The 23,897-nt window shown below is 44.1% G+C and overlaps 1 protein-coding gene across 1 annotated transcript; it reads right to left on the reverse strand.

The window, feature by feature from the left end:
• Window positions 1-1,901: 1,901 nt before the first annotated feature.
• On the reverse strand, window positions 1,902-22,868 carry CD9 (CD9 molecule). The gene is made up of 8 exons (XM_086758333.1): window positions 22,716-22,868; window positions 10,810-10,915; window positions 7,850-7,947; window positions 6,572-6,646; window positions 5,516-5,608; window positions 4,890-4,979; window positions 2,952-3,035; window positions 1,902-2,243 (listed from the first exon to the last, which is right to left on the reverse strand). The coding sequence occupies exons 1-8, from the start codon at window positions 22,779-22,781 to the stop codon at window positions 2,178-2,180; spliced, it is 678 nt and encodes a 225-aa protein (XP_086614459.1). The 5' UTR covers window positions 22,782-22,868; the 3' UTR covers window positions 1,902-2,177.
• Between the last annotated feature and the right edge of the window lie 1,029 nt (window positions 22,869-23,897).

Here is a 23,897-nt window from a genome sequence, read left to right on the forward strand (position 1 = left end):
TAAAAAGAAGGACTAAAGATATGGCTTTAGGACTTTAAAAAATATGGAGGGAAGGCAGCAGACAGAGGCATGAAGTGTTGCAGTAAACATTGTGGTTACAGCAGCAGCACTGCAAGTGAAGATTAACTCACAGGAAAGCCCTATCCAGCCTCTCTAGAAGGCCACAACAGTGGAAGGTACACATCTTAAGTCTTCTGGATATTCAGCTGACCAGGATGCCAGTTTGAGAGCTTCCTCTGTAGCTGCCACCCAAACCCATCTCATGAGCTGAGGTGCTGAGCCTACAGCTTAGCTTCTCATCACCCCCAGTTACAACCCACTGCATTTTCTTGGACATTGACAAATGCTTCTTAGTGTTGGACTGCAACCACAACAGATGTTGGCAACCAGAAGACATGCACCAACATAGAGCAATAAAGCCAAGGGCAGTTGAAGCCAGCAGTAAGCTTTCTTTATGGCTGACAGCAATTCACCCCAGCTTTTTCAGCTGCCATATTCAGTCCCATGCCCAGAACTGCACAGCTGACAAATGCTGCTTCTCAGTTCTGCAAGAGCTCAGGGACATAGTAGGTCTCAAATTCCTGTATATTAGATTTTCCCCTCCAGGCTCTCTCATATATCCAAGGAGGAAAATTAGATTAACTCTTTTCTGGAGTCACTCCAGTCTCTAAGATGCACAAAAGCATAATTACCATTTGACTTTTTTGAAATCCAGACTTATTTTAAGAAGGCCCCATTAACACAGAATAGCACATTACAGAAAAGAGCTACATGGTTTGCCTAACCCCTTCAACAAGAGACAATGCCTAACAAAGGTGGACAACACATTTGTGCATTAGTCCAGTGCTAAAGCCATAGCCTGACTCTCAACAATTCTGGTATTTCTCATAATAAATAGCAGCCTCCTTACATGAGAAAGATGGGAACAAGCAAGGACTACTAAGAGACATTTGTAGTTCCTAGAGGACAAAGACCAGAAGCTCCTAGGAACACAGCCGAGATACTACAGCAGGGGAACACCAGATAGAGGCATAGCACGTCAACCTGCTGGTAAGGATCCAAGTCCATGAGCAGCCCCCACCAGAAGACATTCTAGAGAAAAACACACCACTTAAAGCTGTTTGGTGTACAAGTACAGGACAAATCGGTAGTTCTTTAGGCTAAGGGTTCCATACTAGCATCTCTGCTCCCTCCCATACCCATTTTTAAATTGAAACAAGATAGCCACAGCTCTAACTGCTGCTGCGAGCAGCAACTGCAGAGCTGTACACTAACTTCTTAGGCAACTTTTGGTTTTTTCCACTTGGAAACCAGAGATTTGGCACACATGCTGTAAGCCCTTGAGATTGTACTTCATTGGCTTTGGAGAAACAAAGCACAAAGCCAGCCACTGAGCAAAATCCTGAGCATACACTATGGGAATCTGCCTTGTCAAGGGACCCAGGCTGGGTCAGATGCCAGGAGACAGAGTTATATCAGCAGATAGGCTGACAGAAGAAAGCCCAGCTGGCTCCAGGTTAGAGCCCAGACTGCTTGCATCAAAGTACCACTGCCTGCATCTAACCAGTACAGCAGTCATCCTTTGCCACCCTGTATGAAGATGACACTAAAAGCGTTACAGCAGTAACATTTTAGAATATAATTAAGAACTGCTTTTGTTCACACACACACCCCAAGGAAAGGAGGAGTGACAATACCTTCCCTAATATGCTCTGAGAGTCATCTTTTCCATTCCTTGGAATTCCCTTCAATTACAGCAATGGCATAGGAGTTATTTTCCTGCTTTGTATTAAAGCCCTAGTGATTCAACACTTAACATGTTACACAAGTTCAGCTCCATGCTACACATCAAACAGTATGATTAATAAGTACAGTAAAAATCTGTTTTTCCCCCACAAACATACAATACATCTTACTCTTTATTAAGTATCAAATTGTCTTCAACATAAATTACATCCAAATTACATAAGTTTCAAGAAAGTCAGATATTTTATGTACAATATTTGTCTTGAGTCAGATATACCTTTATCATTTTAACCTATAACAAAAAGCAAACCTATATCAGTACCAAATAAAGCATTAAAAAGGTAACAAATATATAACTTTTTAGAAATGCTTTCAGAACGCTAAAGTTAACGACAGATTTTTATAGTGCAGCAGTCTTGGGTTTTTAGCTTTTAGACCATTTCTCTGTTTTTGCGGATAGCACAGCAGAGAATCATACTGAATATCATGCCGAAAATCTGTAAAGAAAGTAAATGTATTAGAAATCAGGGAAGCAAAGCACATTCTTCTATCAAGATGGGGACAAGTATAGCTGGTCTTCCTGACTCAGAGGCCATATTAACACTTTATTCTTCAGTTCATGTCCCTGTCCCTCCTTTCCCCTCCACCTCCATATTTCAGTCCATTTTCATGAATCCCCTTCACCCTCAATATTCAAAACAGATCGGCCATAAACCAGTGCTGTATCTCCTAAGAGATCTTTGATCATACAGCATATTGCAATCCATGTCATACTTTCCTCCAGAGAAGTAAAAAAAAGTGCAAGTTTTCTTACTAGCACTGTTACTTAAGTTCTCTAGTACTAGAGTCCTTAATCATTATAAAGGAAACAGAAGCAAGGATCCCCAAGAGACATTAGGATTAATAAGTGGGTTGGCAACATGATCACTACATCTTTGCCCTATATGTACACACACACTACCAATATAACTTCACCACTGCTAAAAACAAGGAAGCAGATCCTAATCCACAGCAGAAGCAGGGAGGTCCAAGACACCTCACCCTCTATACTGCCTCAGGGCCCCACAGCACACACCCTGATCCTGCCAGCACTTGTCATTAGCAGAACGGGCTTGTAGACTGCCATGCCATGCACTATTCAACAGACTCCTGCTGTAAGTATCGTTTGGCCATACAGTTACCCTCTAAATAATGTGGAAACTCACCATTATTACAGCAATGCCAAGGCCAACTGCTCCAATCACATTCAATTTCGAATTGAAGACATCATCAATGGCAGCAGGGCATGACTGAAAAGAAACAGACTTCATTAGTGTTTCATACAAAAGGTTTGCGTCTGCTTGTTTGAACTCAAGCTTGCTGACTGATGCTACACCTTTGACCAAGTCTGCTTGCATTAGAGATGAAGACTCATCTTCTGAAAGCTGTTTTGAACTGGCCTTTATGTTCACATCCTTAAAGAGCCAGGGATGTTCTAACACAAAAGTTGGAGAAGTTTAAATCTACTCTTCAAGTACCTAAACCTCCTTCACTGTGCCTTGGCTACAGCAGGATTCCCTTCTCAACACCTGCAGTTAAGGTTGATCAGGACCAACAGCAGTTGTACCAGACTTGGCTTGTTGCTACTGGCTGTCAGCATTTAAGTTGCTGTATTGCCAGCTCTTCTCAAAATAGATTTGAAGCCACTGTTGAGACTCCTAATTGCTATTGTAATTTTCCAGACACCTTATGAATACACAGTGCATGGGAATGGCAGGATTTCTTAAGCTGCAAGCATATATGCTAGGCTATGGGTAGATTCATAGAGGTGCCAGTTCTAAGCTCCCAGGACAATGAATTACCATTGCAACTAAATAAAATCAAGTACAGTCCTTCTTCCAGCAAAGGCACATAGGTAGCCAAGAAAGAACAAGGAACTTTTACAGAAGTATAAATCTTTAAGAGCCTGGTAGCTGGTCAGAGTCTCAACCCAACTCCTGTCCTACTTATTCCCACAGATCACCAGTGAGCTGCTGAAAACATCTTTTCTTACATGCTCTTTATCCAGTCCAGAAGGAAAGATTGAGTTGGGGATATAGTGGCAAGAATTAATCAGTTAAATCAGAATATAACAACAGTACTACTTCTTACAGAGGCACACAGATCAGCCCACACCATTACATGTCTTTAATTTTGCAGCCTATCTGCTGTTTTTTTCCTACAGTTGGGACTAGGTCATAAACACTTCACAAGATTAAGTCAACAGATGAAGCTAAAATACTTTGCCAAATAAAAGCAAACAACAAAACCCACATGCTGCCTCAGCTATTCCCATATAGTCTAACTCATAGCAGATTTCATGGACAGGACTAAAGATTCAGTCTAAATACAGATTGAAATATCTCATGTGGTCAGATATATGAAGGTACAAAATCATCTGTAGTAAAAGGAAGAGCACAAGTAATGTAAAAAAAAAAAATCAAGTCGTTAATTGAATTCCTGCATCATGAGAACCTTATTTTCTATGGGAAAACACATACAGGCTTCTTGGAGCATGAAGCAAGAACACAAGACAGTTTTAAGAGGAACAGGAAAAGGGTAATTAGGAACTATACAAGACTCCTCTCCTGTATCTGTGGCACACAGACAGCTTTGCAGCAATATTTCAGTGGAATCCAACTCAGAATTGGCTTCAGTGACATAATCACCTATACAGGCCACCAAAGCATTACCTCCCTTCTCCTTGCTAAAACTCCAGACCTGCTCCCAACTCCATGCTCTACTTCTCCCTAACCAAAAGCAGAGGTGACAGCTCCCAAGCAGCACCAGGAAGGTGCTTCAGGAATAGGAGCAGCCAGGAGAACACAGCTCTCTAGCATTTTTTTTTTAGGTGAAGTTTTGACCTTAACACTGTCCACCACACCAGTGAGTCTAGCGACACACAAACTGCACATTTCCTGTGCAAGTTCAGATTTCCAGCTGACTCTGCTTGTTCTTTCCAGAGTAACAGTACACTGATTTTCCATAACCAGACAGATTATACAGATAGGTTGCTAAGTAAAAGTGACATGGGAATTTCCCATGGACTGGAAGGGTTTATTCAGGAACACATTTCTCAATCTACTCATTGGGCAGAGTGGTTGGTGAATTAAGTCATGCTTTACCGCTACAGTAAGCGACTCGAGCATGGTCTTCTTCGGACAGGTGTCCATGAACTGTTGCTCAAGAGCTCCTGTAAGGCCACAGCAGTCAAGCTACAAAAGAAAACAGGAAGAGAATCAGGTTAAGTAATGCGTATTTTTGCTCTGCATTTGGTAAAAAGGGAAATAGATTACATTAGGTTTTATTACAGACTTTATGCAAATTTGCTTAGAAGTCCTGCCGATTTGATTGCCATAAACCTAACTTTAAAAAGGCTTTACTGCATTAAAAGACAAGATTCTGAAAAGAAGAGCTGGATCTCACTAAGCATACACACATTAGTTTTGGTGACAGCTCATACTCATTACAGACACAAAAGCAAACTCCTCACAGACATGCAGGTAATGCCATGGATCTACAGCTTCCCAGCTTGCTTCCGAGTTTTAGGAAAACAAGAACTAGTTCTGTGCATTTCAGAGGTTCAAAGGGACAAAAAGCATACTGAATTCAGTCATACTATACAAAAATATCTTCTCTGCAATTTGTTACTAATACTCCTTTGGTTCCTTCTAGTTCATAAGGTACTCGAGTTGTGCAGTGGTCTGGAGGACACTGAACAGTGTGGACAAGTTGCATTCAATGTACTTACAGCTAACTGAAAGGCTTTCAGGGTCTCTCTGGCAGCTGGTTGAGATCTCTTTGCATAGGTTTCCCTGTAGAAGTCCTTTAACTCTTCAATAACCTAGAAGGTAGCAAACAGTTGTGGCGTATTACTGTCTTACCTTAATATTAATTATGGAAAACTTAAGTCAGTCATTAAAAACTCTGCAACTCCAATAGCCATCCTTTTGACACATAGAAACAGAGGGTGGAAGCAGGGTGGGCAGCATTTTTCACCCGGAACAGGTGAGCTTAACTGGCACACTCACCTTAAAAGCCACACCTAAACCAATAAGATTCAGAGTTTCCTTTCCAAAGTTCTGATCTTCTAGGTGGAGTGAGAGAACCAAGTCTTCGCCCATTGGTTACACAAAAATATTCCCTATTCATTTCTGTACCTGACAAGTTGCTATATTCCCCTTGTGTAATACAAGCAGAAAAGCAACCCTGACCACCAAGCATCTTATTTTGAAATAAGACAGAATCTTGACTGCTTGCAATGGCACAGCCCAGATCAGTCATGTTTTAGATACAGAAACATTCAACCCATAGCTGATCCAGCTCATATCTAGGTAAAGCTTCACTGATAGCCCTCTTCACTTCACAGCTCAGCCAGGTGCTGCCTGGAGGGCATCTCTAGCATGCAACAGCATTGTTGATTCTGGCTTCTCTGCTACAGCCTAATTTTTTAATATTAGAGTTTAATTTATTGTATTATTTTGCTAGAATCCATCTTCTTTCTCTCCACCAAATTCCCTGAATAATCAGGATTTGACTCATACTGGTATAGTTCTCAATGGACTGCTAACTTTCCATGGGCACACAGTCATAGAATCACAGAACAGTTTGGGTTGGAAAGGTCCTTTGAAGGCCATTCTAGTCCAAGCCCCCTGCCATGGGCAAAACATCTTCCACTAGACCAGGTTGCTGAAAGCTTGGTCCAACCTGACCTTGAACACTTCCAATGATGGGACATCCACAACTGCTCTGGGCAAGCTGTTCCAGCATTTCCCCCCGACCCTGTCAACCTTTAACAGCAGCCTACCTTTTCTTTATTTGCAAATCCCCAGATCGCAGCAGCAATTTCAAGGGCAAAAATCACAAAAAGGAAGAGGAAGAACTAGAAAAGAAAGACCACATCATTAAGAACACAGCACCACAGAACAGCATTGGACATATATACTACAAGCTTGATCAGTCCCTGGAGCTCAGCCTTGTGGGAACTGTCACTTAACCAGTTTCCAGTTGGAGGTCTGAAACACTAGTAAGACCAGGAAAGAGGACACACTGCACTGGGTCAGCACTTCTTCCCAGGAGCAGCAGAAGCCTGGCAGTGTTTGCCAAGCAGAAGTCCTCCTTTTTGATCAGTGTCAATTAAAAGCAGTCATCTGTAAATCAGACTTTGAAGTTGCCCAGGTCACTCAGACACATCACAACAGCTGACATCAATTCTTTTCTCTGGTTTGTCATGCTTATTGCTTTAGGAGTCATCACTTAATACCTAGCTTCCCACCAGCTCCCAGAGAGCTAATGGTCACCTCTTTGTTGTGTACTCCATAAAACAGAATAAGTGTCATCTCTGTGTTTAATTGACTGCCAGGTTCAAAACACCACTACCATTTAAAGGCACTTGAAAGAGATGTTTAGAATTACAACAAAGGGCTAGAGGCATCATTTTGCAAGAAATATATGAAAGTAACCTCTTCCATGACACAAAAGGGGAATTGTTCTTTCACCAGCTATAGCAGTAGTATTTTATTAACCAAGTCTTCTGATTATTGCAATGAGTAGTTCCACAAGTATACAGATGTGCATGAACCCAGTAAGCTCCACTGGCCCCTCCAGTCTGAAAACAATGAAGTTGCTCTCCAATAATTGGCTTGCAGAGCAGTTGTCAACTAGAGGAGCTCATCCTGTGATTATAAACAGTAGAGGCTTGTTGTTTCAAGGATCAAATACCACAGTTCTGGTCTCAAAGAGTAAAGATTGCACAGTCTTCAGAGCCCAGGATAAACTGTTTAATAAAAGGCATTACTCTTAATATTTTAGTTCTGTATTCACATGTACTCCCAGTCTTGTTGCTTCAATGTCTGAATATATCACTAACTCCTGAAGTAATCCCGTATTCAAATACAACATGGACATTTGGATTTAAGGCCAAAAATGAAATTATATATCATTATTTAGCATTTTAGCATCATGTTGATGACCATAAGTTTAAATGTGGTGGTGCCAAAGCAATCAGCACCTGCTGCCCTTTAATTGCGCAGTAATATTTTCTCATTGCACTGCTAAAAATTTAAACACTACTCTGAATACATACCAGGCCAAGCATACACTGAGACTCCTGCAATGCACCACAGCATCCCAAGAAACCAACCAGCATCATAAGTGCACCAGCTCCAATTAGGATGTAAACTCCTAGGGAGGAGAAAAACAGACATGTATACAAGCTAGCTGAGATCCCACAGCAGCAAGGTATGAAATTAGTTGCTCCACAAACAGCATTTGTAGCTTTTGTCAAGGCTTAGGTTTCTTTACTGAGGCACTCCAAGTGAAATAAAAGGCTGTGCTTAGTTTTCAAAGCAAATACATCTCAAAACTTATGGGAAAATTTACTGATAGATAAAAGCTTCAAGTTATAACAGTTAGTGTACCACTACTAGCATTTTCACAAGTTTCAGAAAATGATAAAAGCCATCCAAGACAAACTGTAAGACATTTTAAAACTGGATCACAGCCAGAGTTATCAACTTATCTTCAGATTAAGAGTGTGTTGCAGTTAGAGACAGCTGGAACTAGTGATTTATCAACATCTGAGATTTCTTGAAGCATACTACCACTAGGAGAATGGGTATTAAAAGGCATCATAATAATCTATCAGAAGTCTAAATGCTTTCCTACCCTGATTTTCCATCAGGAAACACTGAATTATTCCAGCAGTCACAGTGGTACAAAGCTACACTTCAGCTGCCTAACTTAACGGTCTAAGTACAAGAAACTCTCCATTTTCTGCTTTTGCAAAGGCAGATGCTTCTTCAAACCATATCAATTGGCTTAGCCTGTAAACCATTCTGCTCAGAATTTAGGTAACAAGTGGGTTGGAGCATAGAGGGCAAGTGTTTCTGGGCTAAAAGACTCCATTTACATCTAATACTCTCCTCCTAAGCTTGAGACCTGCCAGCTGAATCATTACAGCTGCTGGCTGGTGAGAGCAGCAAGAGATAGTGAGGAAAACCACTCCCAAAGGATGGCAGGAAAGGTGGTGAAACATGAGAAAGAATCAGCACAAAGCATGCAAAATTAGATGACACTTCTATCAATATAAACAAAACTACAGTTCTCATCTTCAGAGACCCAGTCAGTACTCTTTAAATAAAGTCATACGTAAGCATTTGCAAATGATATTTTCTAGATGCAAACAGTTAAGGCTAGCTGCCAAAATAAACATCTACTTGATTAAGCATATGTACCAGATTAAGCCTGACATTCCCTATCAGCAGGAAATTCCAGCATCAATTTTTTTTACCCCAGCTTAAACTTTTTCCATTTTGAAAAAAGTCCATCAGAACCTCTTAAGTTTATTTTCAGTCATATAGAAAGCTTTTAAGGTAACTTGCTTTGTTACTAGGTGCAAATGGACAGATTCTTTCATTTTCCTCTTGGAAACTGCAACAGTAACTACTCCCAGAAAAATATGTTAAAACAGTTATTCCTATTAAACTTATTTTAAAAACTCAGATTAACCTACAAAGATTGAGTAGGTTTCACTGTTTTGCTGCATTCAGCCAGTAGCTTAAATATCACATCATAAAACTTTTATATTTTAGGAGGTTGAAGAGTTTTTTTAGACTACCCAAAATAAGACTTGTTAAATATTCAGCTCAATGGCTAAGTTTAGACTTCTGTTCCCTTTCCAACATCCAGTTAAAAGCATCTGGAAACCTTCCTGGCAGCTGCAAGAACTCAGTTTGCTGCCACACCAGCACACCAAGGGTGAAATACAAGCTTTCTTGCAGATAAGTGGTCTGCATCCCTGTGGTCTCTTCATTATGTCACACAAGAATTTCAGTATTCCCAACAAGCCTAACTTCAGTCTCCAACAAGCCTAGCTCATCACTCCTAACAGTACTCCCTGTAGGCACAGGCTACCCTGGTACTATAAGGCTGCAACCTGAGTTGCACTACCAGAATACGTTACACAGTCTTTACTGACCCTTTAGACACCAGTGTGGGTGTTGTGACAGATGAAGCAGCTCAGCAAAAGAGCCACCTTCCTTGTCACAAGACAGACAGACCACACCATGGATAGCTAACAAGTGATGTCATACAGGACACGGCAAATCCAGGTGCTACACTGATACAAAATGTTTGTATAAGGAATGTCCAAATCAAAGATGACAGACATGTAGGTAAGAAAGGTACATATTTGAATTTGCCTTGCTCCCAATTGTCAGGTCTTCAAACTCAGCTACTTGGTTTCAAGAGAGTATAAGCACCTACAAGTGACAATAACCAGAGCAGCATATGTTACTCTGCCCTGATACTGTTAAAAGTGAGTACAGAGATCAAAATCTTACAGTTAGGATAAAATCAAATTCAGTTAGGAACTCCTACAGCATTAGAATAACAAACTGAAGACATGCATTTTTATCCCCTTGCAAAACAAAATATATCAAGGAATAACTTCCACCTGGCCCAACTAAAGCAACATTGATCTAGGTTGCCTGTGATAGTTGCTCATATAGACCAAGATATTTGTGCACCCTTTCCATTATGTTCAGTGTAAATTAGTATACACAGGGTGTAAGAGTTAGATAATAGTATGGGTGCTCCTTCTGACAGAAGGGACAATAAAGTTGTGGTTTTGCACAGCTTATGTTGGTCACTTTGGCAAAAAAAAAAAAAAATAGCTATCCACGTCGTCTGACCACTCAGTTTAGAGTGATACTTTGGTGACTCTTAATTTTAGAAGTATCAGGAAGTGACATCCTCTGTGTCTACCAGGAGTCCCTAGTATTACAAAACACTTACCAACAGCACCCAAAGAGGAGCTGCAGGGTCTAAGCTGGAAAGAAGATGAAGTGATATACAACACAGAGCCAAGCAACAGCTTGTGTGACACAGCTGCTGTCTGCACAAGAGCAGGCTGCCCCCCCACACCAGCACAGAGAAATTGCTCTCTGCCCCACCAAGGCTGTCCTTAGCCTTGAAGGAAGGCTAAGGTTTCTTAAAATCAGGGTGAAAAAGTGTGATCTATCACCAAGACATCTCCTAGTTTACCTGTGTAAAATGTTGTATTGTTGTTGGATTCCAGTTCAAAGATGCTTTTGGTCTGCGAATCGAACCGAAGCCATAGTCCAATTGCAAGAACTGCTGTCCCTGCAAGCTGTAAAAACAAGTAAGCCTTGTTAAATACCACCAATTAATACATTCACCCTTGCATTAGTAACAACACCAGAAGTAGATACAGCATACAGCTCTGTTATTTAAAGAGGTGGTGACAAAGAACCAGCATAAAAGGATGGGGATACCAAAACAAGAACAAACTTAGTTCCTGACATGAGGCACCTCATTGACAGATGTGTTTACATACTAAACTACAATACCACATGAGAACAACGTCATTCTTGTTCTTTGCTGAAAATACCCGAGGCTTCCCAAAGTGCTGTCAGTGTTTCCACTGGCCCTTCCACCCATTGTTTTACTCTGGGTGATGGAAGTTATATTGCATGGCTTAGTGATCTTAAATCTTCACACTGAAGGACAAGTGTATATCAAGAAAAAGCATTTGGTAAGGCCAGCTGAAAGTGTTAAGTGTATTAAACAAACTGGTAAGAGTTCAGTGTACTGCAGTACAGAGTTTAGAAAGAGTGCTCTTGCAAAATAGGACAAACCCAGTCCAGTAAATTACCACACTAACAGGAATGCAACTGATGCAATCAAATTTTAGATAATGCTTAATTTTGTTATATCATTGTCTCTGCCTGTGTGCCTCCAGGTTCCTCTTAACATCAGCGCCTGTGTTTGCAAGTCATGGGTGTAAATTAGCTTCTGGACAAAACATTTGGCAGAAGGGATTGGAGAACTGTTGCAAGAAAGAGGGAGTTGCATTCTGGAAAAGCAAACACTAACAGTTTGCTTCAAACAGACTGATTCTTCCCTGCTTTAAAAGCAAAAAAAAAAAAAACACCTGGGGTCATCTTGCATGCAAAAAAAGAAGGAAACCAGCACAGACTAGAGAAGCACACTCTCCAGCTTTCATCTCTTCCTTTTCTCCTTTGAAGACTATTTAGCTATCAAAAAGAGCTCCAGAGATGTGAGATGAGGATAGAAATACCACACATTGCAGCAAACATTAAAAATTTAAACTTAAGAGTGAGCAATAAGTTTACAGAGTCTGGAGCTTCGGTTAGGCTAAGCATGCATGAACAGGACAAACAAAGCCTTATCTCTGATAAGAAAAAGTCATTCCTCCTAGAAGGGAATAACATTCTTGATTCACCTCCAAGAAACTGAAAAGCGTTTACTAATGCCAGTCTTCAGTGAGAATATGGAAGGAATTTCCACAGAAAGCACCCGTGGGTGTACTCCTTTGACATGAAGCCAGACTCCCCCAGCCCCATGCTCTCCCCATGCGGAGCTAGAGAGCCCCTTCTCCCTGCTATGGGAACGTTTAGCTTGAGAGGCAGGCACTGCTTTGCTGCCCATGGCTCTTCCCTACCCTCCTAGGCTTGCTCTTCCAAAATATTAAGAAAAGCTTTGAAGATTCACACAGGACAAAGAGGATGGAGCTAAGTGAGGGTTTAAGGATATGTATATCCTTCGTAGCTTCTCAGCAGAAAGCATCCTAACTGAAGTGCTAAAGGGCTGAGGTGTCACTGAAGAAAAGCCAGGGGGTCAATACACACAGGAGGCCAGCCCTGCCAGAAAAACCAGCTCTCCCTGTATAGCCAGTTTCCAACTCCCAAGCCTGCCTCAAAGAGGAGCTGCAGAGTTTTAGCTAAGAAAAAGATGAAGCGATACGCAACGCATGAAGAGCCAAACCCAATCGGAGGTTTCCAGACCTACGCAAAAGGTACTTTGTTGGTGTCATGGGTGTGTAGCTGCAGGCTTACTCACAAAGCACGCAGCAAGAACAAAGTCTGCACATACCTATGGCTTTCCTTGTTAAAGCTACGCTGACAAAATAATTTTAAGTTATGCCAAAGAACATTGGTAGTACAAGGTATGTCAAAATAGCATTATTATTTCAATTTATTGTGCCACAGCAGCACCCCAGGAGAAGGGAGAGGAGATTGGCAGAGAGAAGAGTTGCTGCTCTGCCTGTGCTCACTGCTACCACATCACTTAAAACCTCTGCAAGCTCCTCTCACTTCAGTGCCCAAGTTCAAAAACCAGAAGGGCATCATGATGGAAAAAACCTCACACACAGCTTCTAGCCAACAGTTAAGTCACCCAGTATTTAATAATACTCTGAGACTTGCTTTCCTGGGTCATCAGAGTCTTCAGCTTTTACAGGCATCCAGATCTGGAGCATTAGAAGAAAACTACAGCCCCTGCTTCTTTTCCTAGGAACTCTGAATTGCAAAGCCAAGAGCCTGAGCACACCCAGCCATCTGCACCTACCTATGTTTGCAGTTTGACAAGCCTCAGTGTTTGAGTAGAGAGCTTAGGGCAGCACTGCAAATGGAGCAGGGCACAGCAAAGATGTGTGAAACCAAAGCCCAGAGATGATCCCCCAGCACACCTTTCAGGCCAGACTATTCAAATAATGAAGAAACTTTAAGCTCTACTACAATCATGTAGATAATCATGCAAGTTCAAGCAAAGCAAAAGGCTCAGTTAATGATCTCTGAGAAACAAACCGGTTGGTTAACATTAGGGAGAGCTGACATACCTAATATGGGTATTTAAAAAAACAAACAAACGTAACTGCCCCCCTCCTCCACCCATTAAGTGGCATGTTTTCTCCTTGGGAAAGCAGTCATCCTGTGGAAAAAAGTTAGGACAATCACAGGGATGCAAGGGACTTACGGGATCACAGAATAGTGACAATACTTGATGTCACTAAAAAAGTGACTGTCCAGATAACTAAAGAGCTGTAGAATTAAATAAAGTGGTAATTCAGTGGGATAGAGTGCACCCTCAGCAAGTTTGCCAATGACAAAGCTGTGTGGTGCTGTCGACATGCTAGAAGGGAGGGATGCCATCCAGAGGGACCTTGACAGGCTGGAGAAGTGGGCCCATGCCAACCTCATGAAGTTCAACCAGGCCAAGTGCAAGGTCCTGCACATGGGTCATGGCAATCCCAGGCACAAATACAGGCTGGGCAGAGAATGGATAGAGAAGCCCTGAGGAGAAGGACTTGGGAGTGATGGTAGATGAGAAGCTCAACATGAGCCGGCAATGCACCCCTGCAGTCCAGAAGGTCAGCCACATCCTGGGCTGCATCAAGAGGAGCGTGGCCAGCAGGTCGAGGGAGGCGATTCTGTCCCTCTACTCTGCTCTGGTGAGACCCCACCTGGAGCACTGTGTCCAGTTCTGGAGCCCCCAACACAAGAAGGACACGGACCAGCTGGAGAAGGTCTAGAGGAGGGCCATGAAAATAAGAGGCCTAGAGCACCTTTTCTATGAAGACAGGCTGAGAGAGTTGGGGCTGTTCAGCCTGGAGAAGAGGAGGCTCCAGGGAGACCTGATAGCGGTCTTCCAGTACCTCAAGGGGGCCTACAAGAAAGATGGGGAGAGGCTGTTTAGTAGGGCCTGTTGTGATAGGATGAGGGGTAATGGTTTTAAAATAGAGGGAGGTAGATTTAGATTAGATATTAGGAAAAATTTTTTTACAATGTGAGTTGTAGAACACTGGAACAGGTTGCCCAGAGAGGTGGTGGAAGCTCCATCCCTGGAAACATTCAAGGCCAGGCTGGATGAGGCTCTGAGCAACCTGATCTAGTCAGGGATGTCTCTGCTTCTTGCAGGGGAGTTGGACTAGATGACCTTTGAAGGTCCCTTCCAACCCTAACCATTCTATGATTCTATGATTCTCTCTATGGTACACTAAGAAAATGCAGCTCCTTCTTGCAAGAAAAAAAAGCAGCCTTTTGTAAAGCAAACTTGTGTAAACCAGACTTGTGTTCTGAGTTTGTGCTCTTCCTACCCACAAACGACCACTGAACTAAAAATAAGACAGTTTTAAAGCAGAAAGCAAGAAAGTAATTGGAAACTTCAAGTTTTCATCAAAACAACGAGAGGCTAGGGCACCAATACCATGCTCAGAGGAAGAGGCATGCACAGACCCATGGGCACCCACTGCACTTGGCAGCATCTCAGACCGATCCAGGACACAGCCACCTCTCTGCTCAGCAACACTGTGCCAGCAGTGATGGGCAGCCATGTTGGTGTGATTTTGGTAGCTGTGTTTCTTCCCTCCCAGAAAAAGGATGCCAGCCCCACACCCCCTGCCTGGGCTCAGTGGAAGCAGGTCTGCCAGGGAGATGGTTGTTGGGTTTTTAATCCAAGGGTTTTGACAATTTAACAGACCTGTTTTGTCATAGGAGTTGAGTAATACTTAGATATTTCTAAGTAGATCTGTCTTGTGCTGAAAAAGAAATTTAACTGAAAAAGAACAAAACTATTTTCCTGAAGCTAGTCCTTTTGTGCATGCAAAAACCTACAAAACTAAGAAAAGTGCAGGTTTGTGTGCTTACGAAACATGGGAGAAACATGTTTCTGTAGTAACAGGCATTGGAAAGTGAACTCTGGAAACAGTTGTTTTACCAATTTGACCAAAATTTTAAGTCAAAGGGGTACTATTCACTCACTGTATTGGAAAAGTTTGTGGCAGCGATTCTCCAGTAACAGCATGTCCTGGCATGAGTATGCTACAGACGTCCCTGCTCAAGCTAACAAGGCTTCCTTGTGTTTCCCTAACCACTACTTAGCATCTTCCAGCTCCCAGCTCATTTCTGCTTTGAATAATCTCTATCTTATAGCTGCATATGGTAAGCAAGGACAAAAGTCTCTGGCCATTCCTCCTGCCTCCTACAGAGGCTTCTTGTCTTTTTGCATCATATGCAAACACACCTCCATTGCCTCAAAGGCTCTACTCGTGCATGCATGTTTCTGCCTGTGGCAACAGAAAACGAGCTTTTTTTTTGTCTGTCTGCCTTTCTTACACAACCCCACACCTTCTCTAGTGAGCCTCCTATGCAGGACTTCTCTCCTCCTCCCATCCAGCCCCACATTCCAACAAGCACCAATTCCAAAGTCAGCCCTTCCCATGGCTCTGGCCTACCCCTTGCAAACCTCACAGTTTGGCTCCTAAGCATATCTAAGGGTGTCACTATTTATCTTGGACACTCAGCTTTCTTTTAGCCTTCCATGTGACAAGAGATAACTGAAAGGATCAAGAGGAACAACCCATCTATCCTGGAGGCAGAAGCCATATAGATCACTTGGCCTTCCTCCCCCCACTGTACTTTGCTAACTTCAGCATCAACTCGGAGCATTCAGTGCCAGAGTGTGCTATCAAGCAATTTCCACTGCAGCTTTTTTTCTTAACACATTTGAGGTTTCACAGATATGGTCTCCTAGCAGAAGGCTTACACAGAGAGTCATTAATTTAATCATACTGGTGCAAAAAAAAAAACCCACAAAAAACCAAACAAACACCTTAAAAGCTTGAGTTTTTCAAACTAGAAACTCCAATTTTTATTAACATATCCCATGATACATGAGTGTATGAGACTTTTTGGAAGCCAGAAAATTTACTTAAGGTTTAAATGCTGTTTTGCAAGGGCCATGTTGTTCAGTCCCTTCTGACATTGTCACCTTGATCCATCTCCAGAAAGGATAATCCCCACCCAAGCACCCCACTTGCTGCAGACACCTTACAGCATCTTACCTTTCCACACACAGAACCACCTCTCAAGGGGCTCAAGATCCAAACAGTTATCAAGTCCTTACAGCTGGCTGATAAAGCTTTGGGAGAGGGACATCCCCTTTCGAACATACATCAGGTTACCATCAGCCCTTCCTCTATTTCCACAGTATGGAGGCAGGGATAGAGAAATAAAATGTGACACTGAAAGAACTCCCAGATATATGAATCAAATCCTTAAGAAGCCTTTGTACAGGAAAATACAGGTTCTGCTGTTTTAACACACTTAGGCCAAGCTTACATACAACTTCTATCAAGTTTGTGGCTTTATCTCTAGCAGAAGGTAAGTCACTAAGTGAAAAATATGGTAAATAAAAAATAAAGGCAACTTTCAGTGTTGTCTGCTCAGCACTGCATCTAAACTTTTTTTCTCCTCAAAGTAAAAAGGTGTATCAGGCTCTACATAGGATATCTCAAATTGGAAGGCACATGCCTGTTCCTTATGTAGGTTTTACCCGGGCCGTGCCAGAAATACACTCAAAAAGCCTACATTGAAAAAAAATCTTCCTTTCACCTCAAACAGGTGAAAACTTTTTAGCTAAAAATCCAACTCAGGTCTCCCACTGCATAAGACAGACAACTAACTTTTTCCCTCACTGCCAGACAGTGGATTAAAGAAGCCAGGACCAGATCTATAACATTGCAAAGCATATAGGCAAAGAAATTGAGAACATGACCAGCAGTAATGAACTGTCTGTTTCTGTCCTGTTAGTTGCTGGTACTCTATAAATAAAGACCCACAAACAGTAAGTACAGATGAGGCTCAACATCACTCTAAACCCTTAATTACAGGATTAGTGTTATCCACAACAGCACAGGTTTTCAAACTTCTGGAAAAAAAAAAGCTTTCCTAACAGACATGCAAGGAGTGCTAGCAGTTATACAAGGAACTGCAGCTATTTCCAAACTCCTTTGGAAATAAAAAAAAAAAAGGTAGATTGGAAAGGAAGTATTTTCTTTCTGCCCAAGCTAGTTTCAAGAATGTTATGGGCTAAATTAATGTCACAGAATTTATTGCAATGAAATGGTGCTCCAGTACAGTAGGAGCAGCGTTACAGAATTCCTGAACCACTGCCAAGACTTGTGCCCATTTCATACAAGTTCCTATTCAGAAGCCAGTCTACTATATTTGCAATTTGAATTGTAAATAGGAGGTAGGACTGCTAGAACTCCAAGTACAAGTTGCTTCACAACAGGTTTCTCAAGGCAATATCCTCCCAACTCCATTCCTGACTTCACAGCACTTTCTAGAGTTAAAATACAGCCAGCTGAATCTAAGCAGCATTTTGGTTGATACACTGCAGTCAGCAGTTGAACCAGTTGATTTACAGAAAGCAAAAGCAACTAGCTTCTGTTCCTTTCGTATGTGCGTGCATATATACATGCAAACACACACATGCATATTCTCCTGCCCATCCTGCAGGTCCCCTTCTCCACCTGAGCACAGGAGACTCTATGCAGAAGTCATAGCACCAAATTGCTACCAGCTGTTCCTGGTGCCACGGAGCATACAACATGATGGTTCCAAACAAAGTCACAGGTATCTTCAAATCACAGAAAGAAGAGGGCCCTCCAGTCCTGATCTTGCTAATGTTACCTTAGCAGGTACTCACACAGACAAATGTATTTGTTTATATAAACACAAAACACACTGAAGAGTGGACAGCCCAGACAAGACAGTTGCCTTATAGTGTAAAGGAGCACTTATTTGCCTGTAACACGTCAAATTATAAATATTAACAGAAGATGTCTTGGTATTCCACAGAATTCACAAGAGAAAAACCCAGCATTTAAGTTTAACGATGCAAGCCCTTGCTTCTGTTCAGCAGCAGAAAGCCAGCAGGAGAACACGCAGGCACACGCTCCGTGTGGGCAGCTGTGCCAGGCGCATGCCCGACATGCATGGAGCTGCTCAGAGGAGCCAACAGTTTTACTAGGAGACGACTTTGTCACTGGGGCCAACAAGCCTAAGCAAACCCAGAGAGTTACAGGAGCTCAGCTAGAGGCAGTCATTACTCAGCTCCAGGTAACCAAGTACATGCTCATACCAAGGTTATTCAAAACCAGCCTCAGTAAGACCACTTTGGTGTAAGTGCACATAATGCAGTTTGAGTCAGTCTGGCAGAAAAAACTTTATATGAGCTCTGTATTAGCCTCAACACCTCCTTCACTGACCCCAGATCAAATCCCAAACTTGCAGAGACCTGAAGTGGTACAGCTTTCATTACAGATTGGACCATAGATGCCAGGCCCAGCACTAGTAACCCTGAGACAGAAGAGCTGTAGGCAAACCCAAGTGGGAGTTACAAAAGCCCTACCTAAAGAAGCTCAACAGTAGCAAGGAACCTGGTGTTCACAGTAATGCTTGAACTGAAGGCAAGATGCAGCCACCCCTCCGAGAGGGGACTGGATCACCTTACTCATCTACTCAAGTGCAACAGTAAAAAGTATTCCCTAGAAGTTACAGATGTGTGCAATGGTTATATAAGACTTCAGAGACAAGACAAGCATTTCTAGCAACCATCCGCAAGTCCCTGTATCCACCATTCAGGCCATAAGCATGTTTTAATCAAAGCTCTGGAGTCCCAAAGGTTCTGGAGGACATCATACCAGTAAGATATATGCCTGGTCTAGCCTTACCAACTGGAGAAAAGCCATCAAACCAGTTACCCTCATGATCTAGCACAGCATCCTACAAGGCAGCTCCTCAGGAAGGGTATCAGAACAGGGCAGACAGCAGCATTTCCCAGGACTAACCTTCCACTTTATATGTTGAGTGCTTACAGGTTGTGCTAAGATGCAGATGGTACATTTGAAGAAGTTAACTGAGGGCTGCCAAGCACTGCATTCACTGGGCACCCCTTGAACTGCATAATCCACAGTATCTGCTGGGGAGAAGGCACCACCACTGTGTGTACAGCCACAACCTCATCTGAAGACTCTTCTCAGACTTAATATCCCTCAGTTCTTGCTCACTGACTAATACAGTCAAGCCCTATCTACAGCCTGGCCAGTCATGATCCTACAGACCTCTCATGTTTCCCAGGCTGAAGAATTCCCATTCACTCATCTTCCGATAGAGGAAACCCTCCTCTTCCTTTCCCAAACATTACCAGTTTCTGCTATGTTCCTCTTAAGGTAGAGAGGAGACCAGAGCAGCTCACAGCATTGCAAGACACCAACAACACCAAGCCTGTCAGGGATTCAGAGTCAGACACAGGTTATGGCAGAGGACTTCCTCAAGGTCTTCCCCAAGCACCCCCAGTACGAGAAAGTCCCACAGAATCACTCCGAGCAGGCTCTTATATCTGCACAGATTACTGTCTGCAGTGACTCCCTGGTCCTAATGTGTCTGAAGAGGGATATGTTAGGTGGGTTTGCTTTTGCAAGTTCTTTCTAAAGCTTTCTTTTGTCTTGCCTTATTATATTTTTGTATTTGACCCACCAGCATTTTTGAACCTTTATCTCCTTCCTTTGGACACAGCTTCAACTTTGAGAGTTTCCCAGTTTTTGTTTTAATACCTTCATATACCAACCTGTTTCACTCTTTCTGCTTCCCCTTACCTTTACTCACATCTGATAGAGGCAAATACATGCCACCTAACAAGCAATCTGTAAATACCTGCAGGTTTGCTGCAGACCATTTGAATTCCTCACCTGTCCTTTTGAGGCAACTTACTTTAAAAAGGGGGTACTGCGTAAACTTGACCACAGCTTCACAACACCTTGTAGCTTCCTTTGCTCCAGAAGGTGCACTGAACTTGACTAAATCATTGTCACCGTTCCTGAGTAGCAGTTGGGCAATAGGACTTCACACCCATGAACTCCTCAGAAGCAAGCAAAGGCTTGTTCCTCCTCTTGGCGTGGTTCCCAAGGCCAAGAGCCAGTCACTGATTGTGCCTTCAAGTTTATGATCAGAACTGCACTCAGGCACAACATTTTTGCTCGATTTACTTGCACTACTTAATGGACTTTTCACATCTCCAATGCCATAAGAAACATTAAAGCCTTCTTTCTTATTGGGGTTGTTCCTGCCCCAAGGCATCTTTGGTTTTTACACTGTTCATTGAGGCCTAACAGTCTAAAATAGCCTAAGAGATTGCTACTCCATTCCTCCACAGAGGACATGAGGTTCACCAACACCATTCTTTAAACTCCCCTTTGGTAGGACACAGATACACATACTGAGTCCTGAGAGCCATGGGCTTCTCCAGCTGGTCCACAAACACTAATCTCTGGCTGACCCCAACTTCTTACACTGTCTCTTGGTGCTTCAGCCACTTGTCAGGAATCCTGAGAGGAGGAAGCATTCATCTCCCTTTAACTCTTCTTTCTTCTTCCATATCCTAGCTGGGTTTGACTGAGCACAGCCATCCCTGGGAATGCCACTTGAAGAGCTGCATCCTTGTGGCTCCTTTGGGCAGCAGCCCTACTCAGGGCAGCTGCACAGGGTACAGCCCCTTCCTCCCCACCACCCTGTCAACAGGTCAAGGCTGCATCTGTGCTTACTAGGCACCCAAAAGGTACAAGTAAAGCTTCTGAACTCTAGTACCGTGACATCCCTGAGCAACAGATGCCTCCTGAGCTAAGCAGGTTGGATGGGGCTCTGAGCAACCTGATCTAGTCAAAGACGTCCCTGCCCCTTGCAGGGGGGTTGGACTAGATGACCTTTGAAGGTCCCTCCCAACCCAAACTATCCTATGCTCCCAATTCCCAGCCCCAGGCTCCAGAGAGCAAAGTGGCAGCGCTCACATGAAGAGTCTTTGAGGCAGTGACTTCACCACAACAAGCATTCTTGTGCTATAAAATAGTTTGTAGAAAGTCTGTAGCTTTTGAAAAATACACATGTATAAAACCACTAAGCAAACCATAAATATTTCCTCCCTTTTCAACAAGAGGTTTAGCGCCTCACTGACCCAGAGGCTTCAGCCAGTGTGTTGTTAGGCTTTTCTTCTTGCCAGCTATAACCCTCCAAATATGACCCCTCTTCTCTTGGCAAGCCTTGGGTGGCAACAGCACCCTTGTAGAGTTCCTCTGCACAACCTGCCTCAATTGCAGCCCAGTTCCGTTCTCCTACTCTGCTGAAACCCATTTTTATGTTGGGAGATCATACGTGTTTTAGCCATTAGCATTGTGTCTTCCAGTCATCCCTGCACGCAATACAGTAACTGACTCCAGAAGTGGTTTCTTTCCACAGCTCTGACTTCATTCCTCCACGTCAGAGGGTGAAAAGGAGTCACACACGCATTACTCCACCACAGCAGACAGCCAAGAAAAAAATTTGTTTTTCTGAACCTCACACTGCACACCTATACACAGGGCACACAGGCAGCTCGACTGCGTCCCCCGTGGACTTCTTTGTAAGGCAGATGACGCCGAATTCGGATGCCAACACCTTGAGTGCTTGAGAAGCAGCGATAAGCCCTCAGTTAATCGATGCTTTCTGACACTGCCCAGCAAACAGGAGACAGCAGTGCCAGAAACTGCACCAGAGATGCGATTTCCACTTAAGTATTTTTAAGGTTTTCTCTACCAAACGCTGCCCAGGAGACCGGAGGCAGAAGCCACAGCGACAGCGCAGGCTGCCACCCGGGCGGGTTCGCGTACTCGACTGCAACCGCCGGAACCCATCTCCGAGGAACCGGCTCACCCCCCCGCCCCGTTACAGCCTTCGCACCTGAAAAGCTACCGAGAAGTACAAACCCGCGGAGAGTTTCTGGGCGAGGGTTGTATGGGGTGGGGGGAGCTCCCGTCACACCCAGCAGCCCCCACACACGTTAACAGGCAGGGCAGCACATTCGGTGCCGCAACAGGTAACCGGGCACCGCCCCCCTCGGCGAGGGGCCGGGGACAGGCCCGCCCCGGCGGGGCCAGGCGAGGCGGCTCCGGGCCCCGTAGGGGGAGGAGGTACCGGCACCGGGTTCCGCCCCGCCCGGGCGCAGGTACCGCGGCCGGCCCGGAAAAAAACCCGCAGCATGAGGGAGGGTGAAGGGGTAGCAGGGCCGGCGCCCAGCCCTCGTCATCTGGCGGGGGAGGGGACATGGGGGGGGGCATAGGAAAAAAAAAAAGAAAATTGTCAAAAAACCAAAATTAAAAACAACTAAACCAAGCAAAGCACCACTCCCAGCACTTTGGCCCTCCCCCACCCCGCTTCCCGCGGGCTTCCTGCCGGAAGGCCCCGTCGGAGAGCAAGCCAAGGGGCAAAGCCCCGCCGCGCCGCCTCCCTCGTGGCCGGGCGCGGGTTCCTCACCCAAAAAATGAAGTTGAAGCCGAAGAGCAGGTACTTGATGCACTTGGTGCCTCCTTTGACCGGCATGGCGACAGCGGCGGGCGTGCGGCAGCAACAGCAGGGACAGTCACGACCGGGACACCGCTGCCTAGCGCCAGTCCTTAAATCCGACTCTCCCTGGGACTCTCTCGGGCTCCCCCCGCCCCGCGGCTGCCCGGCCCCTTTCCCAGCCCTCTGCCCGCCCCCCGGACCGCGCCCCGCACCGGCCGCCCAATGACCGGCTCCCGCCACCGCCCCGCACCTGCCACCGCCCCGTCCCGGGAGCCGCCTCTGCCCCCCTACCCCTCCCGGGGCTGGGAGGGGGCCGCGGGAATTTTTCCACGTCAGGCGCCGTCGCTCTCGGTGCGGGGATGCTGCATCCCGGGCCCAGCAGCGCCCCGCTGCATTTTTCCCCCATCCGGGGAAAATAATTCCGTGACAAAACAGCGTGACGTGCAGAAAAGATCTGGATGGATTGCAGCTGTGTGCCGACCAACACTTTGCCTGCACCTGCGTAGATTTAGTTTAACTTAAATGTGTCGGTCTAGCTTAAATGGGGGGGTTTCCCGTTCAAGATAAACTTACGGCAAAGTTTAACTGTTTTAATCTTTCAGGTATGTCTGTGGAAAGCTATAAGCATGCTGTTTAGAAAGATCAAGTGGGTGAAGTTTCAGCCTGCAACTGTAACCTGTTGTGCACATGCCCTTAAGCAACCCCAGTTTGAGGCAAAACATGTTAAATATCAGTGAAGAATTTCCCTTTGATTTTAGTGGGAAGTTCAGCACTCAACTTCTGTATCTGTTAGCCTAGGAATGAAAACTGAGGGCTTCTACCTTAATTTATCTTTAATACAGAGTGACTAGAAATTCAGCAGTTATCGAGAGTCAAAATCCCCCCAAACAGAACAGAAAGAATGGAAAAGACTTACTGAAAAATAAAAACGTGTTGGAGTTATTGTTGCCAAAATAAATGATAAGATAGAGCACGTTCCAGAGCTAGTGTGGTGGAGGAGATGCTGAACTGGACAGCTGTTTCACAGAGCAGGTTGCAAACATTAATGCATTTCCATTAGAAAGTAAGGCAGAAAAATAAAGAGCTAGGGAAAAATTCAAAGACAGTTGTGTGTGCACCAGCACAGCTGAACCAAGAGGCCTCTGCTGCTGC

This window comes from Chlamydotis macqueenii, chromosome 1, assembly GCF_036417535.1.
Source record: "Chlamydotis macqueenii isolate bChlMac1 chromosome 1, bChlMac1.mat, whole genome shotgun sequence".
Lineage (NCBI taxonomy): Eukaryota > Metazoa > Chordata > Aves > Otidiformes > Otididae > Chlamydotis > Chlamydotis macqueenii.

Excerpts from the sequence above, each read along its gene's own strand:
- CD9 (XM_086758333.1), bottom strand. The coding sequence starts at position 22,781 with ATGCCGGTCAAAGGAGGCACCAAGTGCATCAAGTACCTGCTCTTCGGC. Across the intron at positions 6,647-7,849 it reads CTCAGTGTATGCTTGGCCTG|TTCTTCCTCTTCCTTTTTGT; the intron begins GTATGTATTCAG and ends TTTCTTTTCTAG. Across the intron at positions 5,609-6,571 it reads GATTTGCAAATAAAGAAAAG|GTTATTGAAGAGTTAAAGGA; the intron begins GTAGGCTGCTGT and ends GCTACCTTCTAG.